The 13,481-nt window shown below is 35.8% G+C and overlaps 2 protein-coding genes across 2 annotated transcripts in view; one reads left to right on the top strand and one right to left on the bottom strand.

Moving 5' to 3' along the window:
* Positions 1-12,166, top strand: part of LOC107654392 (dnaJ homolog subfamily C member 11) — a 13,853-nt gene extending 1,687 nt beyond the window's left edge. Inside the window, 15 exon segments of the mRNA XM_074186881.1 lie at positions 943-1,072; positions 2,599-2,672; positions 2,785-2,886; positions 4,085-4,213; positions 6,688-6,738; positions 6,741-6,811; positions 6,892-7,081; positions 7,186-7,271; positions 7,899-8,015; positions 8,132-8,287; positions 8,402-8,471; positions 8,583-8,640; positions 9,988-10,130; positions 10,229-10,358; positions 10,896-12,166. Coding sequence (XP_074042982.1) covers positions 943-1,072; positions 2,599-2,672; positions 2,785-2,886; positions 4,085-4,213; positions 6,688-6,738; positions 6,741-6,811; positions 6,892-7,081; positions 7,186-7,271; positions 7,899-8,015; positions 8,132-8,287; positions 8,402-8,471; positions 8,583-8,640; positions 9,988-10,130; positions 10,229-10,358; positions 10,896-10,921 — 1,533 coding nt within the window. The 3' untranslated portion in view covers positions 10,922-12,166.
* Positions 12,167-13,170: 1,004 nt separating this feature from the next.
* The window catches only part of phf13 (PHD finger protein 13), a 15,040-nt gene continuing 14,729 nt past the window's right edge, over positions 13,171-13,481 (bottom strand). Inside the window, exon 5 of the mRNA XM_016441400.1 lies at positions 13,171-13,202. Within this exon, the coding sequence (XP_016296886.1) occupies positions 13,171-13,202 (32 nt within the window). The remainder of the gene's footprint in view (positions 13,203-13,481) is intronic.

The raw sequence follows: 13,481 nt of genomic DNA, 5'->3' as shown, positions 1-13,481 counted from the left end.
GGACACGACTAGAAATCAGTGGTTAAGTTGTATTTACAACACTGTTCCAGAACAGTTCAACCCAAATATTCAGATGTGTGCAGCACATTTTATGGAGGATGAGGACTGTTTCTTGAACCATTAGCCTACAATGTGTCTGTGGCACAAAGGCTGTTTCTATAAAGTTGGGCAGTTCCAACTTTGCAAGGACAGTCTGGCGCTTCTGACTCACAGCCTGTAAGTACGTTTTTTTATATTTAAATAATTTGCCACTGATGATTCAAACACGAGTTTTGAGCAGTGTAGAGTATGCTTGTTGTTTGTTGTTTTACTCCAATCACAAATGCAGACATGGTTTTATGTTTACGCGGCGCAATACGCAACGCATCGCGTTAAAAGACAGTATAAGTCATTATAATCAGTAATTATGTCCCCACTGGATATGCAACAAATGCCTCATTTGTAATGGGTTTTATTGGTTTTGTCTCGTCCTGCTGGGAGACGGCATCACAGTATGTTAAGGGGCGTAACATTTCCGTCTCACGTTTGAGGCAATCGGCCAATCACAACACACTGGATAGCTGGCCAATCAGAGCACACCTCGCTTTTTCAGAATGATGAGCTTTGTAAAAATCGACGCGTTTCAGAAAGGCGGGGCATAGAGGAGAAACAATAATGTACAGTATGTGGAAAATAATGTGTTTTTTGAACCTTAAACCACATAAACACATTGCATTACACCAAATAATGTTATTTTTAGCAACGTCATATGACCCCTTTCATACAAAAGCGCGCCATGGCACAGTCTTACCTGAGCAGGACAGCCAACCAGAAGCCTGCTATCAGGGAGTGGCTGAACCAACTAATTTAAATATTCAGATTATGTTGACTCTGCTTGATATGCCATCCATCCATCAATCTTTACATCTGTCATCTACTGTTTATCTATCTTATGGTCCGCAGGCTACTCAAGAGGAGTTGAAGTCGTCGTACAGGCGGCTTTGTATGCTGTACCACCCTGACAAGCACAGAGACCCTGAGCTAAAGAGGCAGGCTGAGCAACTCTTCAACTATGTACACCAGGCGTATGAGGGTAATTATTAGAACTGTCCCAAGGAATAATATGACAATTTTCAGTACACAGATTAAAGGATTTTTATTTTTTTTTTACTTAAAAGGCCAAATAACCTTAAAGCTTGGTGTATTATATTTAAGATATGATTTTCTGAGGCAGAAAATTTGTTGTACACAATTGTCTACATGCCGCCTTAAGTTGTCTGATTGATAGCTCATTGTTTTTGTAATTTGTAAATTAAAAAAAAAAAACTTTTAGTATAATTATAAAACTTTAGGTCATAGTATATGTCTTTTTGCTTTGAAATCTTTAATGATTTTTATAAAGTAAACTACTTGGTGACTAATATATTGTTAGTAATTCTTGTTAAACAGTAACTGGACATAAGCAACTTGGGTTTACTTTATTAGCCATACATAATTTTTTGAAAAATCAGGTTAAATGTATCAAATATGCCTTTGAAGAGTGTTTATTTGTAAATTTTTTAAACATTGTTTTATTGCATTACATTGTTTTGCACCTCAATACAAATTTATGAGTTTTTATCATAAAACTAAGCATTTACATTTTTTTTAATAAGGCATAGTATTGGCAGAACCTAATGGTCATATAAATAACAATATCTGCACCAAATTGCATATTTTTGCTCAGTTTGTGTCCGAATAAAATCAAGGTTTCTTCAAGTATGAGCTCGACATTCTCACTATATGAGACCCTGGATCGCAAAACCAGTCATAAGGGTCAATTTTTTTAAATTGAGATTTATACATCATAATTTCATTTATACACAATAATTAAGCTTTCCATTGATGTATGGTTTGTTAGGATAGGACAGTATTCTACCGAGATACAACTATTTGAAAATCTGCAATCTGAGGGTTCAAAAAAATAAAAAAAAAACATTTATGTAGCATTTCCATGTAACAAGGAATTTCATGGTGGCCACAAATAAAGCAAGCCATGCAGATTTGAATGTTTTTAATTTCTGGATAAAGTATTAATTTAAACTTCTACTTAAAAGGGTTGTGGTAGATAAAAAAAAAAAACACTGAATACTGACTTAAAGTTGTATTAGTAAAACTATTTTTAGAAATGTAGATGCTTCCCAATTCACATACTTGTGCACTATTCTATGCCGTTTTGTAGTATAAATAGTGCGAGTAGTGTGTTCACAGTAGAAGTGTGAAAATGGAAATATTGCTATTTGTAGTCCAAATAATAAGAGATATTGATAGATATACACTTTAGTATAGGGACCAATTCTCACTATTAACTAGTTGCTTATTATCATGCCTATTATTATCATATTAGCTGTTTATTAGTGCTTATAAAGCACATATTCTGCATGACCATATTCTACATCCCTAACCCTACCCAATACCTAAACTTAACAACTACCTTACTAACTATTAATAAGCAGCAAATTAGGAGATTTTTAGGCAAAGGTCATAGTTAATGGTTTGTTAATAGTGAGAATTGGACCTTGCAATAAAGTGTGACGGAGATATTTTTTATTTGACTTTCATTATTTGACCTCTGCTTAGTTCTCAGTGACCCACAATCCCGAGCCATATATGACATATTTGGGAAGAAAGGCCTAGAGGTGGAAGGTTGGGAGGTTAGTTTGATCTTCTGCATTGACAGTGTTTATTCTAACTAATATTTGTATTACTGTGTGTTGCATGCCATGCTAATTTCTCGTCTGCTTGCTTGATCCCTGATATCTTTAGGTGGTGGAAAGGAAGAGAACCCCCGCAGAGATCAGGGAGGAATATGAACGTTTGCAGAGAGAGAGAGATGAGAGGAGACTCCAGCAGAGAACAAACCCTAAGGTGGACATTCCAGACCAGAATGACAGCGGGAGATAATGACAAGACTGGTTTTTATTTCCCAAAATGAAGTTTGTTGTGCTCCAACTGATGTAATTTCAAAGATTCAATATTGCCAATTTGTTTATAGGCCAGATAATTGCAGTCAAATCTTTGCTTTTTTGCTGAGGGTGATTGAGGACTGCTGTCTTGATTGTTTTTTGGTCTTTTCTCTTTTTGTAGACCTGTTTGCACGAACAGTTTGCACATTGTAATTTATCAGGAAAGTTTGTAACACAGGGTCTTCAATTCAGTTTGATCAAATTTAAGGCTATAAAATATTTTCAGTATCTTAAATGGCATAACAAAATCATTTTGGAAGGTCTTAATTTTGTGGATGAAAAAACTGGAATCATGAGACAGTCTGCTCTGTATGTTTCAGAGCAGTTTAATGTCAGTGTATACCACGCATTTATGAGAAGTGATTTCTTATGATCTACTAGTGATAAATAGAATTCTGCAGGAATTCTGTAGTTTTGTAGACCAAAACCTATAAGCAAGTTTTAGCCCTTCCAGGTCAATACGTTTTTGATTGGATTTTTGGATAAATTCCAGAAATATCTTCTATTGACATAACCTTAAGATATTTTTACATTTTATTCTGCAACATCAAATACATCAACAAAACTGCCTTGTGTTTTTAAGCTTTTTTTTTTGTCTTGTCAAAAGGTGGCTAGAACTACTGATCTACTCACTAGTTCACTTTCACAGCCTTGTTGTGTTTATAATCACACTCTTACAAACTATTCTAACTCAAACTTTCAGGGAAAATGTTTTTTAAATGAAGACTGAAAGTTGTTTGAAGCTATGTGGTGGTGATGCGACCATGGTGTTGCTTATTTAGCTTTTTAGTACTGCCGATTGTATTTAGGTTTCAAAATTCAATTTGGGTTAATTTGTGAAGATTATGATGATGAACAAAACAAAAAAATCTGATGCTGACTTCTGGGTCAGCCTGCAAAAATACGTCATCATCAGTGCAGCACAGTGTTGGGTTTGTTCTGTACAGACATACAGTATTACATTTATTTGTACAGGTCCTAAAAAGATCTTCAATTACATAAAAAAAAAAAAAAAAACTCTGCAGAAACCCTGCACATTTCATGTCACAGAATTGGTCCGAATATTTGTTTTACTCATCATTTTGTCTGTTTTCATTCAGGGGACAATAAGTGTTGGCATAGATGTGACAGACCTCTTCGACCGATATGAAGAGGACTTTGAGGATGTACCAGGAGGAGGTTTTCCCCACATTGAGATCAACAGGATGCATATTTCCCAATCCATTGAGGTCAGTAGTTACAATTGAGCATAACGCAATGTCGCTATCTCCCTTATGGAAGCCCATTCCGCCACTGAATAAAAAAAAAAGATAATTGCAACTTTTTCTCTCACACTTCTGACTTTTTTGCTCACAATTGCGTGATATAAAGTCTCAATTGCGAGTTATAAAGTCAGAATTGTGAGATATAAACAACTCTGTTTGACAAAAAGTCAGTCTTCTTTTCCTCGGAATTGGACTTTATAACTCGCAATTGCAAGAAAAAAAAGGCAATTGCAAGTTTGTCTTTATTTCTCACAATTGTAAGTTTATACCTCACAATTCGGAGAAATTAGAATTGCGAGATATAAACTTGCAATGCGTGAAGTAGGAACTGTAAAAAAAAATCAGAATTGCAAATATCTTGCAAATCTAACATAGTAACTCGCAATTGCGACATTATCTCTCACAATTCTGTCTTTTTTCTCACAATTGGATGACATAAAGTCTCAATTGTATGTCATAAAGTCAGAATTGTGAGATATAAACAATTCTGTTTAACAAAAAGTCAGTCTTCTGTTCTTTAGAACTGGACCCTATAACTTGTGAGAAAAAAGTCAGACAAGTCAGTCAAGTTTATATCTGCACTTCTGTTTTTATTTCTCACAATTGTGAGTTTATACCTCACAATTCAGAGAAATCAGATATACAGTAGTCAACATTTGAAGTGGATCGAAAAACTTTTTCAAAGTTGTCCTAAGACAAGAACACATTTTGTTTTAGGTTTTAGGAGAACTTTGATGAAAGGTTTTGATCCACTTCAAATGTTGACTAGTGTAAACTCGCAATTGCAAGAAAAGTCAGAATTGTGAAAAAATCAGAATTCCAAATATCTTGCCATTCTAAATTAGTAACTAGCAATTGCATGTTTATAGCCGCTTTTCCACCGAAATTACCTGGAACAATTTGTCCCAGGAACTTTTTTCTCCCAGACCTGTTGCTGTCTGTGTTTCCAGTGCGGTCTAAAGTACCGTGAAGAATAGGCAAATAGTCTGGTGACATAGGTCTGCGCACGTTTCTCAATACCAAGTATGCAAATTTCGGACTTGCATCCTCAGTAATTCAGACATCGCAAGTTCGACTCGGGAGTGTGAACTCCCGCGGACGGGACGACGCAAGTCCAGTAATTCTGCAAACAGCAGCGTACTTGACATCGTCAGTCAGCTCGCCTTGGATACTGCAATTTTCCTCACTTTATTTACAATAAGACGAAATATCAAACACCACTGCCTCTTTTCATTTTCATTTAAACATATTAATAGCCGCAGAAATGTAGTTCAGGGAACGTACATACATTACAATGAAACGAAATATTATATCAAACAGTATTGCTTCTCTTCATTTTCATTTTAACATATTAATAGATTAATAGGATAAAGACCAAAGATTACCTGTTAGATTTACCCAAAACGAATTATATCATATGTTTAACCACAATATCATGAGATATCAGAGCCAGCGGAAAATGTCAGAAGGACTAGCCGAGTTGAGGCTGCTCTCATCGGGAAACATGAGCACTGAGCGCCCACTGATCGTGTGGAGCTCACGTCTCCGAAATCGGCGAAACACATTTTCAAATAGGCGCTGTCTTTATAAATAAACCGCAGATTTGAGTTTTAAACAACTACATTATCGCCTGAAATACCTTTAAAACTACATTTAATTTACATTTCACAATAACCGTAATATTTTGAAAATTATGCAAATAAATGGTGGTTGAAATACAATGCTGCGTGAACTCAACCAATCAGCATGTTCAGCGCCCAAGTCCCGCCCCTGAAAGTTTGAAAAAGTACTACCTCGTGAGCAGGGACTGTCTGAGGGGCAAATTTTTACCTGAAACTTTATTTAGATCCTGGTTCCTGCAGTGGAAACGCCCAAAGTCCCCAGTTCCTGGGGAAAGTTCCTGCGGTGGAAACGGGGCTTCTCAATCCTCCCGATCCTCCCTATACGCAAAATACACAAGCTGCATAGGGGCCCCCTTGCACTCAAAGATGATTTAATTTTAGTTTTGTTTTTGAATTTGGCCAGTGGTTATGAAAACATGAATGATCATTTCTTTTAATGCGGTGCGCCCTTTCTACGTAAAAATCAGTCAAATCAAGTCAAAAGTCAAAATGTAATGTGAATGTCGTAGTCTTGCTCGAGACTAAAAAACGAGTAGAAAGTGTACCGAGCCGCGGAAGAGACACTGTTTCTCAAGCGCTTTGCGGACAAACACGGACAATTGCATTTCAGTCATTCGTTCATAACCGCTCATCCCAACCCCCCCCCAGCCCCGCCAACACAGTTTTGCGTAGGGCCCCCAGAAGTCTAGGATCGGCACTGTATATCACTGAGAGAAATTGTCAGAATTGCGAGACGTAAACTTGCATTGCGAGAGAAGTCATTGTGAGATAAAAAGTCGCAATTACTTTTTTTAAAATTATGTTTATGTTTGTCAGGCACCCCTAACCACTTCAGATACTGCTGTCCTCTCTGGATCTTTGTCAACACGGAGTTTGGTGCAGGGGACATTAGAGGACCTTTATTTGGGATGAAAGTGTTCCGTAACGTAACTGCGCGCTGGTAGGTGTCCATCTGTGTGTGATGAGGCTGATTTGTGTTTCTCTTTTCTGTGAATCTCATATCAATTTTGTGTCACCTAGCTTTGTGACTGCCCAGTGGGGATTACAGTTCTCCTCACGTGGCGTGCGGCCCAGTGCCACTACAATGATGGCCCGCCACCTGGACCAGAACACTATGGGGTACCTGCAGTGGCGCTGGGGAAGCCAGTCTGCCATGACCACCAGCATTGTCAGGGACACCAAAACAAGCCACTTTACCCTGACCCTGCAGGTGAAACCTATGCAGGGGTACACTGATGATTGTAATTTGTTTAGTTCAAAACAAAGTTAATACATTAAGAATGCAATCCATCTGTTCTTATTCCTGTTCCTCAGCTGGGTGTTCCTCATTCCTACCTGATGATGAGCTATCAGTACAAATTCCAAGATGAAGACCAGACTAAGGTCAAAGGTTCTATCAAGTATGTGTTTTACCTACAGCTTACAATATAGATGGCCAATCTATACACATTACCATTCAAAATGTTAGATTTTATGTTTTTTTTAAAGAAGCATCTTTCACTTATCAAGGCTGCATTTATTTGAACCAAAAAAAAAAAACAGTAATATTGTGAAATATTATTACAGTTGAACTGTTTTCTGTTTAAATAAATATTAAAATGTAATTTATTCCTGTGATGCAAAGCTGAATTTTCAGCATCATTACTCCAGTCTCTTCAGTGTCACATGATCATTCAGAAATCATTCTAATATGCTGATTTGCTGCTCAAGAAATATTCCTTAATTCATATTAAAAAAAAAAATTCTGCTGCTTAATATTTTTGTGGAAACTATGGTACTTTTTTCAGGATTCTTGTTGAATAGAATGTTCAAAACAACAGCATTTATTTGAATAGATGTTTTGTAACATTATAAAAATGTCACTTTTGATTATTTTAATGCATTTACACACACACAGACAAGTACTTTGAAACTTGAAACTGAAAAGTCCTTTAAATCATTGTAAAGTTTATATTAGGTTAATATATTCAATGTATTGCCCAGCCCTAGTTTCAGTAAAAACAACTCATAGTCTTTGTATTCAACAGGACTGGGTTCTTTGGCACTGTGGTTGAATACGGTGCAGAGCGCAAGATCAGTCCCCACAGTGTTCTGGCTGCAACCGTCAGCATTGGTGTACCCCAAGGAGTCTCCCTCAAAATCAGGTTAGCACTGACCTGAGCTTAACTGCAATAAACACAGCTCACCAGAACAGCAAACTAACCAACTCCGGCTGCTCGTGGGTGGTCTGTTTATGACATTCATTTTCTTCTCTCTACAGGTTGAATAGAGCCAGTCAAACCTACCTCTTCCCTATTCACCTGACCGACCAGATTTTACCCAGCGCTGTGTTTTATGCCACTGTGGGCCCGCTGGCCATCTACTTAGCTGTCCAGAAGCTTATAATTATGCCTTATGTACGAGCCCAGAAGGAACAGTGAGTTATTATCCACAATTACTGCTCTGAAACCGCCCATTTTCCTGAAACCCGTCTTTACATTACCTCAGTTTCTCTGATGATGAAGGGCCCTGACTGTTTGGTTGTTTACAGGGAGTTGGAGAAACAGAAGGAGGATTCTGCTTCAGAAATTGCTCGCAGGAAGCAAGAGGCTGAAGCTTCCGTGAGTAAAATAAATACATAGACAACAATGACTATCTCCCTCTTGCCAACACAAACAGCCATTTATCAGTGCAGATATGTTTTCTTGTGTTATCGTTTCTTTGGTTTTCAGGTTTTGCTGATGCAAGAGTCAGTGAAGAGAATTATTGATGCTGAGGAATCTAAAATGGGTTTGTGAAATGCACTTTTATGTTTGTTTTTTAATACTTTCAGATACAACTTAAGCTCTATGGACAGCATCTGTGTGATATACTGGCAATTGCCACAAAATCATTTCCATTCATTTTAAAAACAAACAAAAGTTGCAGAGTAATGCAAGTGTGTATATAAGAAAATAATAAAATATTTAAGAATATAAGAATAGCCAGTATATCCATGCAGCCTTAAATATATACAGTTGTGCTCATAAATTTACATGCCCCTTGCAGAATATGCAAAATGTTAATAATTTAACAAAATAAGAGGGATCATAAAAATTGCATGTTATTGTTTGCTTAATACTGTCCTGAATAAGCTATTTCACATAACAGATCTTTATATATTCTCCACAAGACAAAATAATAACTGAATTTATAAAAAGTGACCCCGTTCAAAAGTTGAATCTTAATACTGTGTGTCGTTTCCTGGATGATTCACGACTGTCTTTCTGTGTTGTGAGAGTTGTTCATGAGTCCCTTGTTGCTCCTGAGCAGTTCAACTGCCTGCTGTTCTTCAGAAAAATCCTCCAGCTCCTGCACATTTTTTGGTTTTCCAACATTTTCTGCATATTTGAAACCTTTCCAACAGTGACTGTATGATTTTGAGATCCATCTTTTCACATGGAGGACAATTGGGGGACTCATACATAACTATTCTATAAGGTGAAAACATTTACTGATGCTCAAGAAGGCAACACGATGCATTAAGAGACTGGGGGTGTAAACTTTTGAACAGGATGATGTGTACATTTTTCTTATTTTGTTTAAAGATCATATATTTTTTAATTTGGTACTGCAGTTAAGAAGCTACATAAATACTTAAATGTTTCCCAGAAGACAAAATAAGTACAATTTACCCTGATCATCCAATTCAAAAAGTTTACACCCCCCAGCTCTTAATGCATTGTGTGAGCAGTTGAACTGCTCAGGACCAACAAGGGACTCATTAACAACTCTCACAAAACAGAAAGACAGTCGTGAATCATCCAGGAAACGACACACAGTATTAAGATTCAACTTTTGAACGGGGTCACTTTTTATAAATTCAGTTATTATTTTGTCTTGTGGAGAATATATAAACATCTGTTATTTGAAATAGCTTATTCAGGACAGTATTAAATAAACAATAACATGCAATTTTCATGATCCCTCTTATTTTGTTAAAATTATTAACATTTTGCATATTCTGCAAGGGGCATGTAAATTTATGAGCACAACTGTATGTTACTTTTACACTTTGCTGTCCCTACAGCTTAAAATGAAACATTCGTTTTAAATGAGCAATGTTTTATGTGTTGCAATTCATATTTTTTATTCTAGGTCTCATCATTCTAAATGCTTGGTACGGCAAATTTGTGTCAGACAATAGTCAGAAACGTGAGAGAGCAAAGGTCATTGACGTGACCGTCCCACTCCAGTGCTTAGTGAAAGATTCTAAACTCATTCTTACCGAAGCATCAAAGGTTAGACATGTAAACATCAACTGGTGCTTTACATCAGTGAGCTGCTTCAACTCCCACCAAGTGCTTTACATTAATTAGATCTGTCTCATGTTAATCAGGCTGGCTTGCCAGGGTTTTATGACCCGTGTGTCGGAGAGGAAAAGAGCCTAAAGCTGCTGTACCAATTCAGAGGAGCAATGCACCAAGTCTTGTCTGGAGACACAGAGCCTCTTAAGATACCTAAACAAAGTGAGTACTGCGGAAACAAGCTGTGAATGTCATATGGCAAAAAAAAAATATATATATATATTTTATAAAAATATATAATATAAAATATTTTTAAATGTATTTAGAAATATGCAAAAAAAACAAAAAGGCCAACAATATATTTCATAAAATATTTACATAAATATATTCTCTACCAATATATTTTCTGGCTTTTTTTTTATTTATTTATTTATTTTTTTTTGTGAAAATATTTACATTTTAAAAATATGTCTTCCTTATATTTCAGTTCATTCACATATGGCACGTTTGAAGAAAAACTGTGAACATAAAACATGCTAGTAGGCTATTTTTTCCACATTTGTTTTTGTATATGAAGGTTGAAAATTGGTGTATTTTCAAAATATATTTCATTGAGTGTCACTGGTTACAATATTTATTTAGCATGTATTTAAAAAAAATAATTTTGGCTAGAAGAATAGCCATATGGGTCATCGTTAATTCAAAGCTCATTTAATAAGGAAAGTCTATTTTTTTCTTTTCCTCTCTCTTTTTATTCAGCTCATAGAATCAATTCAGAGACATAGGAGTCTACCCACATTGGAAGAAAGAGCTCAATGGACATCAAAGGAACATAAAGGGACAGTCAGACATCAAGTGATCCGAAGGGCTGCTCCTCTTCATTTCATGTAATCAGCCGTGTATCACCTTTGTGTCGTCTGTTTCTCTCAAATCCCTTACATATATCGTCAATAGGTCGTTCACATCCTAACATCTCCTTAAGATCTGGAGTTTTAACTGAGATTCCCGATGAACCACCTGAAGCCGTCACAGCTTCGATAGCTGTCTGTTATCAGGAAGGTCAGATATCGTATCACTCCGTCCATCAATTCTAATCAGTGTTAATCTTACAACTGGAAAGTATGGCAATACAAGTCGTCTAACAAAACTGTACTTGAAACTGTGTTGTACAAACAGTTTCATAGGATGAGTGTTGATATTGACAGATGTTTTTGCATGTTTGGACACTGGGCTTAAAAACAGGAAATCTCATGCTCACACTGCCTCCAAACCCACTACTGTAAAAGCTGCTTTTTTTATTAGGCCAATCTGTTGTGATCAGAGCATCATGATTTCTTTTTACTCCAGGAGAAGTGTTATTTGAATTATGCTCATTGTGTTAATATTTGTATTTTAAGGTGAATCTCACAAAGAAATGTTTGGGTCATATTGATTTTTGGTTATTGACAATTTGGGGAAAAGGTTTAAATGTACTACCAAGAAAATTTAAAAAATAGGCACCAAAACTTTTTTATGGGATTCATCAGTTCTTCCTTCAATCTGTAGTCAAGCCATATCAAAGATAGTTGCACAGTATATTCTCCAAATTTAAAATACTTAATGAAGTCAGCGGTATTATATAGTCAGAGGCCCAGTGAATCGGAAAAAGGACAGGCTGTTGTTTTTATTTGTTTCGCTTGTCGTTCTTAGCATCTGGATGTTTGCTTTGATAGCAACTTTCCTCCTGTTTAGTTTTCTTACGTTTTACGGTTTCAGATTGAGCTAGTGTAAAACTACAATGCCTTTTGGTTATTGAATGAGAGAGTTTAAGCAGAGTATGAAAGCTCTATGTTCAGAACAATATCATTTTATTTAAAGATCCATTATTTCAAATGTTCCTGAAATGAACCCACTGAAGCTTTGTGTTATTGAAATGTGCCATGCCCCTTTTAATTTTCTCAATTTTTCATAATTTTATTAGTGCTTTTGTGAGTAAGTGGGCAGTGCCTGCTTTGTTTATTTTAGTGCTATCAAACGATTAATCACGATTAATCGCATCCAGAATAAAAGTTTTTGTTTACATATGTGTGTGTACTGTGTATATTTATTATGTATATATAAATACACACACATGCATGCATATATTTCAGAAAAATGTTGTTTATATATTAAAATATTTATATATAATATAAATTATATGAATATAAATATATACATGTAGATACATGTAAATATTTTCAAAATATATACTGTATGTGTCTATATATATATATATATATATACAGTACACACACATATGTAAACAAAACCTTTTATTTTGGATGCGATTAATCGTTTGACAGCACTAGTTTATTTGTAACTGTCTTTCCTGTTGTACCTTTCATCTGTTGGGCTATAAGGGAAAAAAGTACATTTCAACAGCAAATTCATTTTTTTGTTGGAGTATCAACAATAATTTTCGCATTTAGAACCATCAAAAAAAAAAAAAGCCTGAATCTCCCAGAATCTTGGGTCAGTGTGAAATACATGAACTATTGACAGGCCATGTAACCATTTTGGCATTCTCTGATTTGTAATCAGTGTCATTTTACCCTGCACGTTTTTAGCATAGTTCATGTTCATGTAAATGGCTTCTTCAAGCCACATTTTGCAACTCTGAAAGAAACTGGTGTTACATTCCTATCTGATGCAAAACCTTACAAATGTGTTAATGTAATGTAGTCAACCCGAAGAGTAATTTAAATAAAAAGTGAAGAAACCTACACTTCATCTGATCTGAATGACTAAACACAGCAACATACACGTGACAAATCAAAACATTATCCTGAATGTGTGTGGAAACAAGTGAATGTAGTGAAATTTATGTGTACATTCTGAGATTCAACCAGTAAGGTTGTCCATCCCTTCCCTAACCTGTACACACACACACAAACTTTGTAGCTCCCATGAATTGTCATTAAAATCATCTCTTTATTTATAACGGTTTACAAGAAGTTTCACAGAAACATCACTCTTTCTTTTCACTGGACTCAGCGTAACAGTGAGAACTCAAACTTTAGCAGTTCTTCTTCTTGCACACAAACAGCCCTGAAATATCAGCCATACTACATATACACAGGATTGTACAAAACAAAATGTACAGAACCATCTTCCATGATCCCTTGATAAATGGTTTAAAAGAAAGAAGCATCAACATAAGCAATTCAATTTACAAGTGACACTTATTTCCACAAAACAATGAAACGCTAGCTTGTTCAATAAAGGCCTACAAATGACATCTTCCCAAAATGTCCTTTGAGAGGAAGACAAAATGTTTCCAAAGTAAGAGTTTAAGGATATCCAGTTTTAATGTGCATCCAAAAAAAA

This window comes from Sinocyclocheilus anshuiensis, unplaced genomic scaffold (genome assembly GCF_001515605.1).
Source record: "Sinocyclocheilus anshuiensis isolate Anshui unplaced genomic scaffold, SAMN03320099.WGS_v1.1 scaffold623, whole genome shotgun sequence".
NCBI lineage: Eukaryota > Metazoa > Chordata > Actinopteri > Cypriniformes > Cyprinidae > Sinocyclocheilus > Sinocyclocheilus anshuiensis.
Note: the sequence above shows the minus strand (reverse complement) of the source record. Positions and strands in the feature narration are given on the sequence as shown.